This window comes from Puccinia triticina, chromosome 5A (assembly GCF_026914185.1).
Source record: "Puccinia triticina chromosome 5A, complete sequence".
NCBI lineage: Eukaryota > Fungi > Basidiomycota > Pucciniomycetes > Pucciniales > Pucciniaceae > Puccinia > Puccinia triticina.
Window position 1 is genome coordinate 3,122,056 of NC_070562.1, and position 21,380 is coordinate 3,143,435.

A 21,380-nucleotide genomic window follows, 5' to 3' on the forward strand; every position below is an offset into this window, starting at 1 on the left:
ATAGAAGTGTGCCAAAGCACACTCTGTAATAGGAGTGTGCCAAAGCACACTCTGTAATAGGAGTGTGCCAAAGCACACTCTGTAATAGGAGTGTGCCAAAGCACACTCTGTAATAGGAGTGTGCCAAAGCACACTCTGTAATAGGAGTGTGCCAAAGCACACTCTGTAATAGGAGTGTGCCAAAGCACACTCTGTAATAGGAGTGTGCCAAAGCACACTCTGTAATAGGAGTGTGCCAAAGCACACTCTGTAATAGGAGTGTGCCAAAGCACACTCTGTAATAGGAGTGTGCCAAAGCACACTCTGTAATAGGAGTGTGCCAAAGCACACTCTTTAATAGGAGTGTGCCAAAGCACACTCTGTAATATGAGTCTGCATATTCCCACTTTGCTTTCCCTTTCTTTCTGCTCTTGTTTTCCCAATCTTTTTGTACATAAAATCCTTCATGCCCTCCTTTTCCTCCCCCTGGTTTTCTTTGTCAACAGATTTCTGTTTTCCTCCTGTCACTCATTTTCCATGTAAATATTATCATGTAAAACACACTCCTTCACACAAGACATCGCCGTCAGAATAGGTTATGTATACGGGGGGGTTGAATTTTACAACCCTTTTTTTGCAAGGCTTATGCCTTGTAAAGCTGATCCCTTGTAAAATTACCTTCCATTGAGGGCTTATTGTACTTTTACAAGGGTTCTTCAAATTTTGCCTACTTTGTAAAACAACCGTTGTAAAACATACCTGGTAAATTTTTGGCTTGGTGGACTGAAATATAATCTCACAAGGATTTGCCTTGCAAAGAAAAACCCATGCAAAAAGGTACGCGAGGCACAATAACTTCAAATTTGTGAGTTTTAATTTAAATGGGATCCTTTTTTGCATTCACAAGGGTTGTAAAGTTTGCATCAGGGGGAAAAAAATGAGAATTTTACAAGGCAAATGACTATTTACACCGGATACTTGCCAGCCACAAAAAGACAAAAAAAAAAAACCTTTAGACAGCCGGCCTTATAAAACAGTGTGTCTTGAGCCTCACCACACATACTTAGCATTGGGAAACCGGAGAAACCTTGCCGGTGCTTGATTGAGTGTCCAAGCATTTGGGCTGAATGATGTTCTGTTTTGGTTCACTGGTTTCCTTGACTTTGCCCATCTTTTGCTCTTTGATTTTTGGCTCAAATATAGTCCTCTTGCTTGATTTCCTTTGCTTGGACTTTTCTTCTCTTCAATATCTGAATCTGTGGTTTTCAGTTGCTGATTGTTAGTTTTGTGATGCTTGCTGGTTTCAAGAGCAGGGAAAGCACAAGAAAACTTAGTTCTCATGTCATTGCAGCAAGGCGGAGGCCTTTTTCTGTTGAAGGAGGAAAATAGGATGGTCAGCAGGTTGCTAGTGAGAGAGATACAAAATAGAACTGATGAGTCCCATCTAATGGGACTCTTGTGATATGAGAATACAGAGTCTGGAGAGAAACCTAACGGACAAGCTTCTGCAAGGCGGGTCATAGTAGGTTCTAGAAGAGGGCCACAAAAGGCCATATATAGATATAGGCTGAGAGCGGTGGATAAGAGAAAGAAATGTGTACAAGGCCAAGAACATCACACAAATAGGAGAGGACCAAGAGTGGTCAACAGACAAGGAACAGGTGGTAGGAGCCATTTACCCACTAGAAGGGAGATCTGAGGCGTCTTCCATAGCCGGGAGATAGGAGTCTTCACAGTCTTCAAGACTTTCACTTTGATCCTGAACTCGCCTGATGTATCCAAGTCTCCTTACTTGAGACAGGCCCATCAAACGGGGGTCATCTCTGATCATGAACCGCTGTCCCAACAATTTGCGTATTGAGGGCTGGGACTTTGTTGTCTTATGCTCTGTTGTCCTTGGCTGCTCCAACCTGCCAGCGGTTTTTGTGCGGTGAAAAGTGAGGGTTTGGCAAGCTCAGGGGAAGAAGGAGTGGCCTCTGGCTGTTCCAGCCATACCAGTGTTTTTCCGCCGGCCTACACAAATACATAGCCAAGGGCAAGAGAATCATAACACAACAACAAGGTATCAGGCCCTGATATTGGAGGGGGCGTATGTACATGGAGCCAAGAGACTGAGCTCAGTCATCTACCACTGTTGACGTAGACTTTCAGCTGTTTGAGAGCAGTGGTTTTGGAGGTGGATGAGTCTCTTTGTTTCCGGTAGCAGCAACAAAATCATTTTGCCATTGATTGGCTCGTTATTTGGGTGTAGGAGAGGGGAGATGGGATAAATCCTCCAGGTCACAGCTTCTGGCTGACATGTTCGGAGACCAGCTGAAGCAGAATGTAGAGAAAATTAGCGGATGGAGGAAATGGTGAGGGGTGGACTCCAAACAACAAACTTAAAAATAGGAGGGCTACCCAGGGCAAACCAAGGCGTTGAGGCGTGTAAAATTGATGGTTGACCTTGCGGTGATAAATTTTGGGTCTGCCTTTGTTGACCTTGCGGTGATAAATTTTGGGTCTGCCTTTTGAATTACCCCGTGCACTCCAAAAAGATGTGAAGTCTGTGTACACCACATTATTTGGTGTGCATGTTTGAGCACTCCAAGTTCCCATGGAGTGGAGGATAGGTACTCCAAAGCCCACATTTTCTTGGAGTGCACCAGAAGCCACTCCAAACTTTATGGAGTGCATCACCACCCACTCCTTTCTGGGCTTCCCCGGTCAGCCGTAGTTTGGAGTGTACACCAATAATTACTGGAGTACACAAATGCACACATGTCATGGTAATCCAGAAATACACCAAGTACATGTCCTCCCTGGATCATCAATCAAGATATCATCCATACCCGCATTCACCACGCCCACCAACAACCAAACACCCATACCCCAACAACCAACACCCATACCCACCAACAACCCAACAACCATACCCACCAACAACCCAACACCTCAGCAAACCAACCAACCAGCACGATTTCAACAAGTAATTGTTTGGACAGTGTTGTTGTGCCTCCAGAGATGCTCAATCAACTCCAATCAATTATCGTGATGTTCCAGGTAACCCAAAAAACCCCATCAGCTCCACCCGATGACATTATTAATCCAGCAACGCTCACAATGTTGCAGGGAACCCAATAAACCCCATCAGCTCCACCGGATGATGTTATTAATCCAACCTCACCCCTTCCTGACATCTTTGATCCGGATCCCAAGCATACAGACAAACCTCTGATTCAACTAGATCTTGGGAATCTTGGCAGTGCTAATGAAGATTACGGTACAGCTGGGTTGTTGGCTCTGATACAGGATCACATGACTCCTGTTCCAACATTGATAACAGATATTGAAAAATTTCAATACAACATTGGTGGTCAGTCCTTTACCTCTATTGTGGTTTTTTTTTGTCAGACTAATTGTGTCTGATGTGAATTCCTTTGTTTTAGATCCATTGGATCCCCCTCCTGCACATCAGTTCAAATTGATGAACAATTTGTTCCATTTTTGCCAAACCTGGGCAAAAAATCAAGGATTTGCGGTGGCCAAGTCTAATTCAGTCACCGGAAAAAATGTTTATATTGGATGTGATTGTTTGGGAGGATACTGTGGTTCAGGAACCAAGAAATCCGAACAACAAACCTTGACAAAGAAGATTGACTGCCCTTTTGAACTCTACGGCTTGATACCAACAACAATGGTGAAAGGCTTTTGCTACAGAAAGCGCTGCGCAGCGCAAAGCGCAGCGCTTTTTGGCCTGGCTACGCTGCGCTAATTTGTAGCTTGTTCTGGCTGCGCTTGCGCTTTTTGGGCCAAGCGCGTAGCTTTTTTGTTTTGTAGCCACTATTTTTAGCCATAAAGTAGCGCATAAGCGCTGCGCTTTGGCTACAAAAAAGCGCGCTGCGCTACATTATAGCGCTTTTAAAACGCTTTCAAAAAGCTTTTCCCCGGTGGTGGAAGGGGGGAAAAGCTGCGCTACGCTATATTATAGCACTTTTTTATGCATTTTCTCCGGTGGTGGGGGGGAATCTTATGGTTATTTATTCAACTATTTATCAATTTAGAGGATTTGTTTTGAAATTGAGTGGAGTGGTGGCATGTATTCAGAGGGATTCTTATAAAATTTAACTACTTTTTAGTGGTGTTTGTTTTAGTACCTTTCGTTGCTTTTGATGCAGCTTGAAACTTTGGGTTAATATGAGCCCCATCAATAAGAGTCTGACATTCAGAAAAATCGCCTTCCAACTTGACCTCATCACGTAGCCACATGTGGCTGCTGATGCAGCGCTCAATTGTTTGTATTGCCAGACTCAATCGACCTGCTGCACACACATTTGCTGCCCCTGAGAACGTTTGCTCGACTGAAGCCGAGCTTGCAGGGCAGGCAAGATAGTCCCTTGCCAACGACCCAAGAATGGGGAAGTCACGTGAATGCATCTGAGAGGAAGAAAAGTCAGAATAATTAAATCTATATTGAGCTAGGAAGTCACGTGCCTACCTTCCACCAGGCCAAACAATCAGATTTTGCTGAACATCCCATTCGGTGGTTTCGTGAGAGCGTAAGATTGCAGCAACGGCCCGTGCCATTGTAAAGTTGTTACTTCCCAAATCGGTCGTCTGGGCAAGGATGTAAAATGGCCAGCGAGAAAAATTAGCTTTGATTTGAACTAAAATTGATGTAGACAAGATGATAATAATAAAATTCAAGAAACTTATCTTATTATGGATCCCATGTTTCACTAGTACTTTGGCAAAGGGAACCGCCAAGTACTTACCGTTGTGATGCCACGAGAGATATTTGATTGCAAGGTGTTGACAAACGTAGGTCCAATCCTTTGTGATGTAGCAGCACATTATGCCTACAAACGCCTTGTGGCTCCCCTTTGTGGTCCAAACATCCGAGACAAGGGAGATCCGCGCTTCCGAATCCTACCAGTGAGACAAGAGATACAATTTTGGTCAATCAGTGTTTAAGCGAAGTGATTGTATTTAAAAACTGCTCACCTTCAACGCTTTGATAACTTGCCCTTGCTGTTCCAGGTAGATTAAGTGGGCCTGCATCGCCACCCAGACACGGGAGTACAGCTTTGAGCTTTGTACAGTATAGTCAAAACAAATGCAAAGTAGGAAATCCTCGATTCTGAACCACGGGAGTGATTGTCAAACGATCCAGATTACCAACATTTTATTGAGCGTATTGTTGTCGAAACGGCCTTTTGAGGTATACGCAATAAGATTACTGGTTGATGACGGTTGGTCCTTTGACTTTTCTTTCAACAATTCACCTGCCGTTGGGGGGAGATGGGCCCCAGCAGCAATCGCCTTTGCGCGGCCTGGGCAAGCTGATTGGATCGATCCTTTGTTGTTGGCACCATCACAGTGTGACTTGAGGTTGTAGCAGGAATGTCCCGAAGCTTTAAATTTGTTCGGCACCACTGGCAGCAATATGCAGTCAATTTTTCATCCTAAAATGTACAGTGCCCTGCACCTCTTCTTGACTACCCCTACAGGGGTGTTCCAAATTTTGGGGGGGAAAAATCCAAAAAAAAATTTGGGGTGGGGGCTTTTCTCTGATGATTTCTGATGTTTCTAGGGGGAAATGATGCTGTACAACAGCTGTCAGATTTTTTAGCCTGAGAAATGAGTGTTATACATACATTGTAATACATATTTGAATATATTACATAAGTGTACATATTATGGTCGTTGTGAGGTCTCCTGGCATCCTGGCTTCGGCAAATCAAGAGACCTTCAAAAAAACAACTCACAATGGCGCCTGCTAGCAAAGCTTCTAAAGCACAAAGAGCCCGCCACGAATGTGAATCAATGCTGAGGAATTCCAATCAAAGCTGTCCTATTGAGATTTCCAATGAGGGTGAACGGGCTGATGAACAATTTTTTGCAATCCTGACAAAGATCAATTCCCACCGGCAAGAACTCAGCCAATTGCCCTCGCCAAATGCCGTAATCATATGGTTTAAAGTGTTTTATATACATAATAAGTCCGTTAAGTACATAATACATACTTTATAAACCCATAGTACATACATTTAAACCCATAATATAGGCAAGTGTTCCAAATTTGACCACCCAAAAAATGATAACTTTTGAAGGAGACATCCCAGAGGGATGTGCTATATAAAATCATTTTCTACAAGCTCTATAGAGCTCAAAAATGTGTTGTATGGAGTTATAGGGTTGATGGTCAAAAATTTATGGGGGGTCAAAAAATTTTGCGGGCGCGGGGTAGTTGAGAAGAGATGCGGGGCACTGTAGAAAACAAAATGTACAAAATTAGTAAGTGGCTAAAAAGACATACAAGTGACAAGCTATAGCCCACCTGTCCGGGTCCTGCTCCCAAGGCATAGAAGTATAAACGGGGATGATCAAACCCATCTTTATCCTTAGTTTTTTCCTTTCGCTTTTGAGATAAAACACGATTGTTCTCGTTGTCAGAGTTCTGCTCTAAGTCTACGGTTACACCCTGGCCCGTCCGGCTAGCCACCTGTTTGACTAAAATAGTGGCCTATAAACAAATCAGATGTGCAGATGAGATCAGACAATGTTCAAGCCAGCCCTCATGTGGAGAGAAATTCAGAGAGCTTACGTTTCGAGCTGCACCTGGTCCCTTAGCGGGGCCCTTTTTGGGGGAACTGACGGTGTCGGCGGCTTTGATGATTTCCTGATCGCTTTCGTCACTGTCATCCTCTGGGATTGGAAATTTTTGCTTGACTTTTGGGAGCGGAGGGACAAGTTCTCGGCAAGAATTGCTTTGAGTGGCAATGAATCCTGGGCGAGAGCTTGGGGTGCGCATACGAGAAGATTCGCGGCGGGTTGATTGAGGTTGATTGCTCTGGGGGTTGGTAGTATTCGGAGGAGTAGATGGTGCTTTGTAATTGTTGGTGTTTGTGTTGGTCATATTGAAAGAGACAGATTTGTAGGAATTTTGTGAGCAGAAATGCAAGGGGGACGTTGAGAGCAAGAAAGTGGTGGTGGTAACTGAGCAAGGAAGTGCTATTGCCAACCGGAGATGGTGGGTGAAGATGAGCCAAAGCTAGTGTGGGTGAGCAAGGGGTATGTATGAATATCCATACATATGAGGCAGGCCACCTGTAGCCCCTAGGAGCTCCCTGTAGCGCAGTGGGGCTGCTGCGGGGCTACGCTTCTGTAGCGTAAAAGCACATGTAGCCCTCAGATAGTGCAAATAAAGCGTTTTTGCGCTGCGCTGCGCTATTTTGTAGCAAAAGCGCGGCTTTTTGCGCTGCGCTTGCGCTTTTTCCCCTCGGCAAAAAGCGCCGGTGAGCTGCATTTAGCCGTAGCGCAGCGCTTGATGGCTGCGCCACAGCTTATTGGGAGGTGCACGTAGCGCGTACCCGCTGCGCTGCGCTAAAAAGGGCGCTTTCTGTAGCGCAGCGTAGCCTTTCACCATTGCCAACAAGCAAAAAGATTACCAAAAAAATATTGGACACTGCAAGTCCGCCATGCCAGGCATAACCATGGGCCATCACCTGGAGCCATTTCCCACGCAGCTAATTGACATCTGATTCCTGAGCAAGTTGAGGAAATTCAATGGCTTTTGAAATCTAATCTCAAGCCATCTCAGATTTTAGTACAACTCCAAACAGCCAAAGAGGATGTGTTGGCGACTAATCGGACTATCTCTAATGCAATTCAGAGGATCCGTTGAGACAAACTAGCCGGTAGGAGCACCACAGAAGAGCTCTTAAGAATCCTCAAGGAGACCAACTGGTCCTGGGATGTGAAGGTCAACAATAAGGGCTCTATTCAAAATCTGTTTTTTGCTCAACCTGGATCAATCCACCTTGCTTGCATTAAAACCATGTTGCATTGCTAGACTCCACGTACAAGACCTCCACCTACAACATCCCCTTGCTTCACATTTATATCGGCCAGACTGCAACTAACCGCTCTTTCAGTATTGGCTTCTGCTATTTGACCAATGAAGACAATGATAACTATCTGTGGGCCGTGAACAACCTAAAGAACTCCATCTGGAGATCTGAACGGACTCCAAAGGATTTTATCACCAATCAGGATTTGGCTTTACGAAATGCGTTAAATGTGGTTTTTCCCAAATCACAAGCAAACCTCTGCGCATGGCACTTGAATAAGAATATCACAACCAACTGCAAGAAATATTTTGCTTTGGTGGACTTGGATGAAGATGAACGCAGCTGGGATTCTTTCATGGCATCTTGTGCGCAGCTCACCTCCTCAAAAACCCCTGAAATATATGTTGAAAGGTACAACAAGTTGAAACTTGCTCTTGAAACTCGCCCAGCAGTCCTTGCATACCTTGAAGAGATTATTTTTCCTGTCAAGGAGCTGTTTGTAGTCACGTGCGCTTGCCAATATCCTCACCTTCAGAATCTGAACACCTCGCGATTTGAGTTGGGTCATTCCTATCTCAAGTTGTTTATCAAAAACTCAACCGGTGACCTTCTCAAAGTTTTTGAGTCTCTATCAATAGCGGTCAACAGCCAAATTAACTCCGTCCATAAATCCATTGGCAAAGATACCACAAAGGTCCTTGTCAACATGCCAAATGTTTTCATGCCTCTCATCGGACATATCTCAAGTTTTGCAATTGTAGAATGCAAAGCCCAATTTGACCATCTCAAGAAACTTGATCAGACCAAACCATGTTCTCAAACTGTGACAACAGGGCTGAGAATTCCGTGTGCCCACAAGATTGCAGAAATTCTCAAACAAGGCAAAGCATTGTTGCCAGCGGACTTCCATCTCCAATGGCATTTGTTGAAAGGAACAAAGGATGAACACTGAAGTTCACAGACACAAAGTCCTGTGACACTCAGGAGTGAGAATGATATGGTTCTGATTCACTAAGGAAGGAAACTCCAGAAGCAATCTTGTAGATACTATATACAAGATTGGTTTGTGTTATGGTTGAAGCATACAGATATGGATATAAGCATACTATCTCAACAGCATTTACAGTACAATCCCGAGTCAACGGTTTGTTCTTATTTAAACTTGCTTTCCATTACCTGCTTGCTTTGGAAGCTAACTGTTAATTTCTTGTTAGGAATCCAACAAACTTGAATTCGATTTCAATGAAGAAATCAATAAGATCTAATCAGTACTTTCCAATGAACTGCCCAGCGAGCAGAAGAAGATTATTGAGAAATTCAAGCTTATTGTGGCGGGTACCCATTTAGCAGTAAGGATTGAAGCACCTGATGTAAAGAAAAATCCTAAAGGACACCCGTCTCTGAAGAAGAAAAACTTGACATCAACCAAACAAGACCTTTCAGCCTACGAGATTTTTGAAGCCAAAATCCAGTCTCAAAAACCAAAACGCGCCAAGAAGCGAGCCAAAGCCACCATAAACCCAGCAAGAAAATCCAAGAGACTCAGAAAAGCCAACAAATCCAAAGATGAGGATAAAGATAATGAGGAACTTCCGGAAGTTCAAGATTTGAATTCCCAAAAACCAAAACCTCAAGCTGAACCCAAACAAGATGATTTTGAGGCTGAGCAGCTTGAAGAGAACCTAGATAACAACAAAGAGCTTGATAATGAGGCACTTTTGGCCCTCTTGGATGAATCAACTGTAAAGGTAAGTAAATTTTTGATCTCAAATGTGATGTTGGTGTAGCTTCTTGTGGCTGACCCATCAAACAGCAAAACTATGTTTCACAGGTTCCAAAACATCTCCAAAAACTGTTCAAGGACCAGTTTGACCCCAAATGCAATGGAAACTGTGGCTTCCAATGTGTTTTGAAAGCGCTTGGGTACTGCAATGCTGTAGGGTTCTTGCGTGTCAGGGAGGAGATGATTATTGAGGGTATCACCGAGAGACTTATGTGAAATTACAGGGTGGCAAAGACTGTTGTGACTTGGGAGCAAGAGTGACAAGGTTAGTGATGATTGACAAGGTCTCAGCCCGGACAGAAGTCCGGGATGAGATGGATACCGCAACTGCGGCGAGTGACAGAGTGTGTAGCCCTTTGGGCTACAACAAAGACGAGTTCCTGAAAATCATTGACGTCCTAAAAATTGAAGAAGCGGATGAATCCAATGTTCCTCCGGGGAAGTGGCTCAGCAAATTATCCCATGGGCAAATTCTGGTGAATGCATATACCCGGCAGATAAGTTTTCTCTCCTCCGCTTGCTGCCACACCTATCTTCCCTCAAGGTTGGGCCCTAGGGATGTCTCGTGTGTTGATCCCATTTACCTTCTCCATGTCAACAATAACCACTGGGTTTTGATTAGATATGGCCCCTGTGAACCCGGGTACCTGTTTGGATGCGGGTACCCGCCAGCTTTTTTGCCAAAAGTTTGACACCTGCACCCGCACCCGCACCGCCTGAGGCAGTCAGAGCGGGTACCTGCAGGTACCTGCCCCTCAAAATTGACCGGAAGGATTCCTTCCAGTCGAAGAGGTTACAAAACCTCTTTGACCGGAGGGATTCCTTCTGGTCAAAGGGGTTCTGTAGCCTCTTTGACTGGAAGGAATCCTTCCGGTTGAAGAGTTTTTGTAACCTATTCCACTGGAAGGCCTGCAAAGAGGTTACAAAACCTCTTTGATTGGAAAGGCCTTCCAGTCAAAGAGGTTCTGTAACCCCTTCAACCAGAAGGATTCCCTTCCAGTCAAAGAGGTTTTGTAACCTCTTCAACTGGAAGGAATCCTTCCGGTCAAAGAGGTTTTGTAACCTCTTCAACTGGAAGGAATCCTTCCGGTCAAAGAGGTTTTGTAACCTCTTCAACTGGAAGGAATCCTTCCGGTGTGGCAGACAGAAAAGTGGAAAAATAAAAAGTTTTTTCTATACCACATAAGTACTCATACTAGGCCTCTAGATGACACCAAATGGATCCCAGAAATGGATTCTACGGCCAATTTCACCCTAAGTCACCACTGGAAGCACCTCTGGGCCCCCTCTAGTGTGGAAGTTACACCTCATGGACACCTATCACACGGCCAGCCCCAGTAACCCAGCTGTCACCTACCTCAACCCAAGTTTCACAGTAGTACGCTTATACATATCACAGGATACAAACATACATCGCCCCATCAGGCTACACTCATTACATATTAACTACATACACTCCTTTATATACATAGTATGACATCATTTACACTGTTTCTGCAGCCTCAGACTTTGTGTATACACTAATTACCCCTGTATGACAGCTCATGCAGTCTACTGTCACCTCATGCATGCGTTAGAATGTTCTTTTGTATATTCTGACATCATGTATGCACCCCTGGCATATTTAGAATGTTCTGTTGTATATTCTGACATCATGTATGCACCCCTGGCATATTTAGAATGTTCTGTTGTATATTCTGACACCATTCATGCGCCCCTGAGGGGTTATGACATCATTTGTATCTACTCCCACCAGCTAAAATCCCTCACCCTGTTGTCTAGATTAGCTGAAACCCTAACCCACAAGCCCCTTTGGGGCTCCACTTTTGTCTATAAAAGGAGCTCTCTCCACCCCCAGTGGCCGGCTCTTCAGTTCCTCACCCAGAACTCACAAGTCACCCAACACTCATCCACACTCAAATCCTAAAAACCCTTATAACAATAACTCAACCCTTATGACAATAATTCAACCCTTATAACGAAGTAATTAAAACACTTACATGTTGCCAGTCAAACAGATTTCATCTGGAACAGACCAGACCTATCACTTAATAAAACTTGCCAAGCTGAGCTTGGTGGGTCTTGTTGACTGATAACAGAAGGGCAGAGCTTGCAACTCCATCATACCCTTCACCATTCAGCAAAAGGGTTTCATTACCGCTTTTGAGGCTTACACCGGTCAAAGAGGTTTTGTAACCTCTTCAACTGGAAGGCCTTCCTTCCAGTCGAGTCAAAGAGGTTCTGTAACCCCTTCAACCAGAAGGATTCCTTCCAGTTGAAGAGGTTACAAAACCTCTTTGACCAGAAGGAAGGCCTTCCCAGTCCTTCTGGTTGTCGTGGCAGCCGCCACCTGCCCAAAAAAGAGCGGGTACCTGCTTGATTTCTCCCAGAAATCCAGCATCCGCACCCAAACACGCACACACTGGCAGGTACCCGCCGACCATGGGCGGGTACCCGCCAGCGGATAGCAGGTACCTGCAACGAGTTTGTCGGGGCCATCTCTAGTTTTGATTTACTTGGAGGAGGTAGATGGGGTCCTGCCAATCCCTGCGCCCCTTTCGTCGAATAAGTGGACTACCAAAGCAACTGGAGACTGGTTCAATTTGTAGAGACTGTAAAATGAAGATGTGTCTGGTGAGAGTCGAACTCACGACCTCAGCTATGCTGAGACACATACTAGAGTGCTGCCTTTACCAACTAGGCTACAGACGCTTGTGGCTGCCAGCTGGGTGGTTGGTTGGTAGTGCTCATGGGTCGATCCGACAGCCCTCCATACTGTGGTGATACATCATGGTAGCAGACTAACAGACAACTCAACACCCCCCCTTGCTACATGATGGGAAGTGGGGATTGACCCCAAGAGAGAGTGGGAATGAGACCCAGGAAAGATGATCAGTGTAGGGATTGAACCCGTGATCTAGATGTAGGCTTATAGGGGTTTGCGTGGTCTTACAAGTAAGCATTCACAAATTCATCAAGTCTCTATTGTAAGCAAGTAGCGCTCAGGTAGCTCTGGGCTCATAACCTGTAGAGACTGTAAAATGAAGATGTGTCTGGTGAGAGTCGAACTCACGACCTCAGCTATGCTGAGACACATACTAGAGTGCTGCCTTTACCAACTAGGCTACAGACGCTTGTGGCTGCCAGCTGGGTGGTTGGTTGGTAGTGCTCATGGGTCGATCCGACAGCCCTCCATACTGTGGTGATACATCATGGTAGCAGACTAACAGACAACTCAACACAATTGTGTTTATAAAGGCATGTATTTCTATCACAGGTTATTAGAAAGCTTCAAGTAGTTTTGTTTTCTTGAAAGATGCTACAAATAAACTGGGCTTCTTTTGTATCATCTGAAGTACGGTCCAAGTTTGCTTGGATCACAGGTGGCTCATATATGGCACGCCAAAGATCTTGGAGTGCACCGAGGCTCATTTCGTATCATCTGAAGTACGATCCAAGTTTGCTTGAATCACAGGTGGTTCATATATGGCACGCCAAAGATCTTGGAGTGCACCGAGGTTCACTCCAAATGACCTGGGTTGAGACAGCAGTACACTCCAAGGGATTGTTGCAGTGTCAAAGAATTGGAGTGCAGTGTTGTGCACTCCAAGGTTTTTTGGAGTGCGCAGAATTGCACTCCGATATTCCTTGGAGTGAAAATACTTTACTCCAAAAAACCCATCTCTTTGGAGTGGATAATTTTCACTCCAAGAAATGTTGGAGTGCACAGTTGTGCACTCCAAAAAACCTTAGAGTGCACAGGGTAATTTTTTGGAGTGCAAAAAGGCAGACCCTAAATTTTTCCAGTGGAATCAAACAAGCCTTGTATTCTGTACCCCTTAAAAATACAGTTTCAAGTTTGAATATTGAAAATGCATATTGTGATTCCAGGAATGCTTGGACAGAGTTTTGAGCTGTGAGCTCAAAATCATGGAATCCTGACATTTGAGTTCAGGTTTTCAGCCTTCCTTCTGGGCAACAATAGGGGGCTGACATGTCCAGTTTGCAGCTGTGTTGGTCAGAAAACCAAAGTTTTACCGGTGCTGTGGCTCAAAGGCCATGACTTTAGCCCACTGAAAATCTTGAATTGTTCAAGCTTAAGCAGAATCACAATAGGTGGTGTTACAAATTTTGTAAAACATACTTTGTAATATTACATAATACCCCTGTACACAGTATTTTTAGGTATTTTTCCACCACATGTTTCACAAAGAATTATTTACATGGGCTGAGAAAAGTCCGAATCCCTTGGAAAAATATGTTTTTGTGAAGATACACGCCTAAGTGAACGACCTCAGTCTCATAAATTGAGAAAGATGTTGGGAGCCCAATCAGCTGCGGAGATAGGTGAGCAAAGCAAACCCTGAACCGCAGTCCAAAACCGCCGCAGCGGTGTGGTGTGCCAAATGTGTTTCAAGTATCAAATCACATAAAGTCACAGTTTACTATTGAGAAGGAGACATATTTCTAGATGTATTGTTGCATAATTGGATTCTACAGGTCATTTAACCCCTAGTCACTCACTGGAACCACTAGGCTAGCTGCACTCAGTCAAAAGTTACTAGTATTATACTGTGTTCATAAGCATAATTAAATAATGTAGAGATATTTTGATAGGAAATAGTATAGAATTAGACTCAAGGACATATTTATATTGTATGTAGTGGCATGGTTTGGCTCTGCCCATGGCATGGTTCCACCTGTGGACAACTTCATGATTGTTGTTTGGCTCCACCCACGCACCACGGCATGGTTCCACCTGTGGACACCTCCAGGGTTGTTGTTTGGCTCCACCCACATACCACAGCATGGCTCCACCTGTGGACACCTCCATAATTGTGTAGGCTCCATGGACACCACCAGGTGGTGGACAACACATGGACAACCACGTGGACACCATATGGGCACCACCACCACAACCACATGGATACCCTCACCACATGGACACCTGTATGGTGGTCACACCAGCAAAAATCCCTCACAAGGATCCCCACCAGCAAAAATCCCTCACATTTTACTATAAAAGGAGGACCTTTCCACTCCTCAGTTTCAGCATGCCACTCAGGCAATCCTAACCAGAACACACATCTCACTCAGAGTTACAAGCCTCATCCACATAAATCCAGCAGTGTGATCTCAATCAAGTTGCCCATCAACATCTTTCATGCCTCAGAGTAGTTCTAAGTAGTCAAGTAGCTAGTATCACCACTTGTGCTCTTAACAAGTCAAAGTGATCTTAACCAATTTTGCTCTTAACTGAAGGTTAAGGAAGAGGGCAAAGACACTTTGAATAGTTCACATATAACATCAGTTCTAACAGAAGTCTTGTATCAGTTTATCTCCACTTTCATATCACAAACATATAAAACCATATAAAACATATCTTATGTTAAGACACATTTCCATTATCTGACTCAAGGCTGCTGTAAACCATTCCAACTCCATTTCCCATACAAAATCCACTTTCTGCTGAATTCAAGTTCGATCTAGGTCTGATAAGAGACTGCTGCACATAGTTTTCTCTATCATTAGTTTGCCACAACAATAAATAAATTTGTTGTGAAAGCTCTTGTGTAGTATCATAGAGGGGCAGGTCTTTCAAACCACCCGCAACAGTTGTAATAGCTTCTTAAATCTTTGAAATATTATAACTGGTATTTCCCCCTTGCAGGACTGCCACCCGTCCCAAAGGAGTTCTCACAGCGGGGCAGAAAAAACTGATCACATCTCTTGGATGGGAACAGGTGCCACGCTGTGGAACTACTCTTGGGATGAATAGAGCTGGAGAGGGAATGGTGCTTTAATGGGCTGCCTCTCTGGGAACAAGAAAAAGATATAAGAGTGTGGACTCTTATGGAAAGGTGTGGCTATAGAGGATTCTTGAGGTATGTCTTAAGGGTTACTTTTCTACTAATCTAATATTTTGTACACAGATAACAAGCTTGTCCAATCTGATTTATTGGCATAAGCAAGGCTAATGATAGGTGACCAGTGATCTGAATTACTTTGACAGGATCTGATGGGGAACAAATGAAGAGGAAAACAACCCAGTTTATATACACAAGAAAGAGGAGCCATGAGGAAACAAGGATAACCTGGAGGGAAGCATAGAACATTCTACTTCTATAGGATGAAACAGCCATGTGGTCAGAGTAGTGGGTCAAGGAGTCACATGATGGTGTAATAGTGGGTGGGGATGATGCCATCTTCTGGGGGCTATGGTGCAATCTTCCTAGTTAGAGGAGGGGATATGTGAGACATAACAGGGGTAGAATATTCTATGATCTAAGATAGGAGGAGTTAGGTGTTTCAGGAAGTGTTTGAGGGAGAAATAATCTAGGTGGGGTTTGGGGCTATGTCTAGTATAATGTGTATCATGTTGGGTTTGGAGGGTGAAGGGTTTCAAGGTTGCTTATACATCTTTGAGCACATGGTTCTAAGGAAACACTAGAAGAAGGGGGTAACATGTGATCTGGGTAGATGTTTGAGACTAGGGAGAGGGTTTATCCAAGAGAGGGGGAGTGTGGGAAGAGGGAATACTATTATCCAGGGTATGACCATTGAGTGGGGATGTTGAGGGCCTTGGACTTTGCTGACAAGGGGGCTAGAGGTGTGGGATTTAGTCTTGAGGTGTGACAGCCTTGTGATTGATGCTTGCTGGTTTTCTGGGTAGATCAGGATTGGCTTACCACAACGCATGCAAGCAGGAAGATTAAGGTTGCGGAAAAATTTGGCAACAAGTCTCTTGCAGATAGAATAACCACAGCAAGCGCCAAAGGTAAGCGGCTGGGTCTGAATCTGTCAAGCTGATCCAAATGAAAGCTAATGCCTCATTTAAATTCCACTAGACGTCGTTAACCAAAAGGATGACAGGGACAGATCCGATTCCAAGCAAAGCGCTGGTAACCAAATTGGTAAGCACTCGTTGCAAGGCTAAAGGCTACAGCCAAAACAAAAGACAAAAGACTTACAAGTTGTTGGTTAAAGCAGACCACGTAGCTGTATTGTTGCGCCGTTTTGGAAAGTGAACAGGAGAAAAGAGCGCAAAGTTCTACCCAAGTAAGAACCTAAATGGTTTCAAGAGGAAGGAAGGCAAGAGAATTAACAGCTATGAACTGTTGTTCTCAGATCTCCCGGACGACTCAATTTCTTTATTGAGAACGCAAAATATTGCTCCGGTTCTTTACTTCCTCATTTCAACTTCTAACTTAAATAGAAAGCGGCTTGTCGCTTGCTCTTAGGTAAAAATTCTTTCTTGTTTATTTCAGTTTAACAAAAGATTGTAATTAGATTAAAACAGATATCTAACAACAATAGCCCGGTTCACGTTGGGGCATTTTATGCCCCCGACTAAAATCGGTGTTGCTGATTGATAAAAAAGTAAGCTTAAAAAGCTTAAAAATGGCCGTGTGAGTCCAACTTTCAGCAAGAGCTGACATTAAACATGCATGATTCTAATTAAAATCTTGCTGGTCAAAGCCCAACGTGAACCGGGCTAATATAAATCTTAGTTTCCTGAATTCTTTCAGTTTTGTCCTGTGCATGTAAGTTGGCACTGATATAATTATATCGGTGCCAAACGGGGCCTAAAATTACCAAGGACCACTTTTACAAGGGTTATGCCTTGTAAAATTAATGGTTTAACATTAAGCGGACCGATGCCCCCACCAAAAAATTTTTTTGGCAGCATTCCTCCCCTCCCCCGAGCTGTCAACAAAATACAGGTACCAATTGACCTGGATTGCTTGGCTCTTTAAGCAATTGGCGCCGAGCAAGAGCCAAGCAATGACCTGCAATCATCCAACTGTGTCTCCTTTTATACTCTCCCCCATACCTCAATTGTGCCGGACACAAATAATTAATTTCCTTTTCCCCTCCCACCTTTGCATACATCCACCTTCCCCTTTTTCTCTTTTCCCTGTTCCACATGCAAGTGACCCCCCCCCCCCCCCCCCCCCCCCCCCAAAAAAAATGGGAAACTGAGCCCCTTTTCAAAACTCATAATTTAATTATTGTGCGCCGGGATCGGATTCTTCTCCGATGTACTCTGAGGTTGTGTCCAGGATAGGGTCATCCCCAAACCTGATTAAGTAATTCATCCCTTTGTCCAAAGACCTCGAGCCATTTCCTCCTCTATTTGTACCTAGCCATTCTCAGCCTGACAACTTTTCCGGCGCCCCTCCGAGTCTGCCCGGTTGCTTATCCTGTCTCTCCCATGCAGACAACACAAGTTGGTCGTTCCCAGATTGATACCAATGACTGGCCCAGAGACCTTGCCGTTAGATGACCAAAGATGAAGGAGACCACTGAAGGTTACCTGACAAAAGACGTTAAACACACTGGTTAGTAGCTGCTTCTCTTCTGATCTGAAATGCCTTTACCTGGTCACCAATCCCTTTCCGTTTTTTTCGCTTGCAGTTAACACCGTCCCTGCCTACTTCAACAACGCCCAGCGGCAAGCAACCAAGGATGCCGGTGCAATTGCCAAGCTGGATGTTCTCCGTGTTATCAACGAACCCACCGCTGCTGCTTTGGCATATGGTCTAGATCAAGAAGAATCACGGTTGATCGCGGTCTACGACCTTGGAGGCGGTACCTTTGATTTGTTGATTCATGTATCAAAATTATGAGATCAGTCACAGGGCGGCGTAGCCGCCCTTAAACCCTAGTAAGTCTTAAAACTCACGCACCGCTATGTATACTTGGGTACAGGGGATTCCGTGCCACCCGCGGGGTTCCTGCTGCCTACAAATACCCAACCCCAGCGTTTGCAGCCTACACCATCTCGGGATCAGAATGCGCTGGCGGACCTGGCGTCGGTTCTTTGGGATCATCGACTTTGCCCGTGATGTATCGACTGGCTGCCCTCGTCGATCTTCGGCTTCCTCGGCTACCAGATGTTTGCCTTCCTCTTCTCCTGGACTGACCGCAACTGGCTCCTCAGACGCAAACTCAAGATGTTCAGATTCACCCCCTCCCCCGTCTCATCTGCGGGCATCTTCTGGTGGACGGGCTACCAGGGCTTCTCGACCCGCGGCTGCGTTCTGGACCCGGAAGTCGAACGATGATCGGATGCCAGGTTCCCCCCCTAGCTCTATACCAGTTCGTCTCAACCTTTCCCTTCTCTTTCAGGCAGAATACTCATGCCTCCTTTTCTACAAATTAGTGGTGGCAAGGACTACCTGGTCTTGACCGATCCCCTTCTCAAACGATTAGAGACGCGCGAGAAGTCGGTCGAACTGATTTGCAACTTCAAGCTCGAAGAAGGCGAGCATTGCGACACGTTCTGGCACGCCGATGCCGTTGAGCTGTGTTTCCATCAGATGCTTGGTGAGCCCTCCATCCCCTCATCTCTCCCCCTCCCTACCTAGCTAATCTTCTGGCTGTTTATTTCCCCAGAGGATATCGAGAAGACTCGGGCTCAGTCCATGTCGTCGTACGCCCCAACGCCTGGACTGAGAAGCTAGCCCCCATCTTACCCGTTTCGGCCCCTCCGGCTGCTACTACCCATCTCCCAGTCCCAACGACTCCACTAGCATCCAACCTCAGATCCGCCTCCCCGTCCTTTGCCAATCTTTCGACCCTCGCCAACGCTCAGAAAGAGAATGAGCCTCCCAATTTCATATCCTCTCGCTCAAGCTTGTCATCAGTCCCCAACGGATTCGGACCGGCCCTCAACTCACCCGGGGTGTTATTCAACACTTACTTCTCCGGTCTGACTGCCTACGGTCGATATAACTTTATCCAGAACATCCTGCAGGCCCAATTCAAGATTATCGAACGCCTGGAATTTCTTCGTCGTCAACTGCATAGTCAACATCTTCAACTACTTGGAATTAATCATCCATTCGAAAATTCAAATGTTATCTTCGATCCCAATCATTCGAATGGAAATGAAAACGAGTGGAAAACGATCGAAGGGAAACTGATCAACCTCTTGAGCGAATTAAAGTTCCCTCCCCCTTATTCAGCCTATGCTGATTCGGCCAATTCTGAACAAATGCCGGCAGAATTCGATGCAGTAGTACCCGATGAGTGTAGCGAGTTCAAGCAAGTTGAGATAGCGTGAGCTCCACTTTCTCTGATCAATCACATTGCGTATTCACCAAACTGATGAGCTATCTGACGGTATTCACCTGTGCAACAGGGGCCTACCTTATCTACTCTACATCCCAGAAGGTTTGGGCCAGCAATCCACACAGGAGGGACCACCCGAGACAAACTCGCCTCTGAAGGAGTACAAATTGCTCCAGAGAGACCTTAACCGCACCTTGCGTCTAGATGCCCAGGTCCAGTTCTTGATCTTACAAGCCCAGAAGACTGAAGCCACCTTGAACCAAATGGACGACATCATCACTGCCGGTTTTCGACCTCACGACACTCTAGGTAATGACCGTGAAGCCCAGCAAGCGCAACGGATCTTCGACGGCCTCTTCCCGCCCTATCCATTCCCCCGTCCTCCGCTCGCCAATGGTGGCGGGCCTGCACTGGGTCTCGGCCTCGGATTGGGGCCTGCTGCTGACGGACTACATCCGCCAAACAACTTTATGCACCCCAATGGGCCCTTGTGGCCACACCCGATGGCCCGAGTCCGCCGATACGAATTTACGATCAACCTAGATAGTATTCGACGCTACATGGCACCGCTCCTCTGGCTCTCCTTGAAACTCTCCGTGCTTCTCTACATCTTTGGACGTCATGCTAGTTACGGCAAGCTTGTCAGTCTGATTATGATGTCACTAGGCTGGGTCATCTGGGAAGCCTACACTATCCACCAGAGGCACGACGCACAAGCCAGACGACAAAACCGCTTACAAAGAGGTCAGCAGGCCCCTGGCGGACTGGCGGGTGCAGCTGCCCCAGCCGCCGACCCAGTTCAAGCGGTCTTGGACCGAGGCAGACGCCGTGCGCAACGTGACCGACTCCAGCAGCGCCTAAGAGAACAACGTCAACGAGTCGACGGTATTCTGGGCATCGAAAACCAAGAGGAAGCAGCCGTGGCGCCGAACAACCCCCAGCCTGCCCCTGTAGCTGTGCCCGCCCAACCAGCCCAACCCGCTGGCCCTCCTGCAGCGGCGCAAGCCCCTGTCGCCAACCCTCCACCTGTTCCTACTCCTGCCCCTCGTAGAAATGCCGGACGTGGCGGATTACGAGCTGCGGCTGCTGATATCCGGGCCCGAGGGGGTGCGTTCCCTCCTGGCACAGAAGTTCGACCGTTCCGAAGCACGTCTGCATTCTCGCCGAAGTATTGGTTGAACTCAATTGCAGTCGTTGGGTTAGCTCCAGAATACCGGGAATTGGGCCTTCATTCGATCGGTGAGCGAGCGATGGGTGCTTCGAATCTGGAGTACCCTCGATGGTACCGATACCTGCGTGACTTGAAGACCGGTCTGGTCCTCTTCGTTGGCACCCTCTCGCCGGAGATTGAGAAGAAGAGACGGAAGGCGCTCGAGAAGCGGGCTAGGATATTGAATTTGGTCATCGCTGATGCAGCCCGAGACACTGATAACCAGAACCAAAATCCGCAACAAGCACAACAGCCAAGGGTTGCGCCGCCGGCAGCGGAAACCAACAATGGCAACGCTGCCATCCCTCCCGCAATGCCGGCGACGAGTGTGGCTCAGACTACGGCCCTCGAGACTCCGCATAGCCGGCCGGTGACGGGTGGAGAAGGGGAAGATCAACAGACTCCCCGGGCGCTTGCGGTCACGGCCCTCGAACGGGTGGGCTCGGAGAGCTCCGATCAGACCTTATCTCAGCGCCGGCCACACTTGAATGTCTCCTAG

The 21,380-nt window shown here is 46.0% G+C and overlaps 1 protein-coding gene across 1 annotated transcript; it reads left to right on the forward strand.

The window, feature by feature from the left end:
- Positions 1–17,887: 17,887 nt before the first annotated feature.
- Positions 17,888–21,380, forward strand: PtA15_5A386 (uncharacterized protein; the record flags this gene model as incomplete). The annotated part of the gene is made up of 7 exons (XM_053169141.1): positions 17,888–17,936; positions 18,013–18,157; positions 18,307–18,493; positions 18,539–18,696; positions 18,761–18,904; positions 18,994–19,659; positions 19,742–21,380. The coding sequence occupies 7 exons, from the start codon at positions 17,888–17,890 to the stop codon at positions 21,378–21,380; spliced, it is 2,988 nt and encodes a 995-aa protein (XP_053020368.1).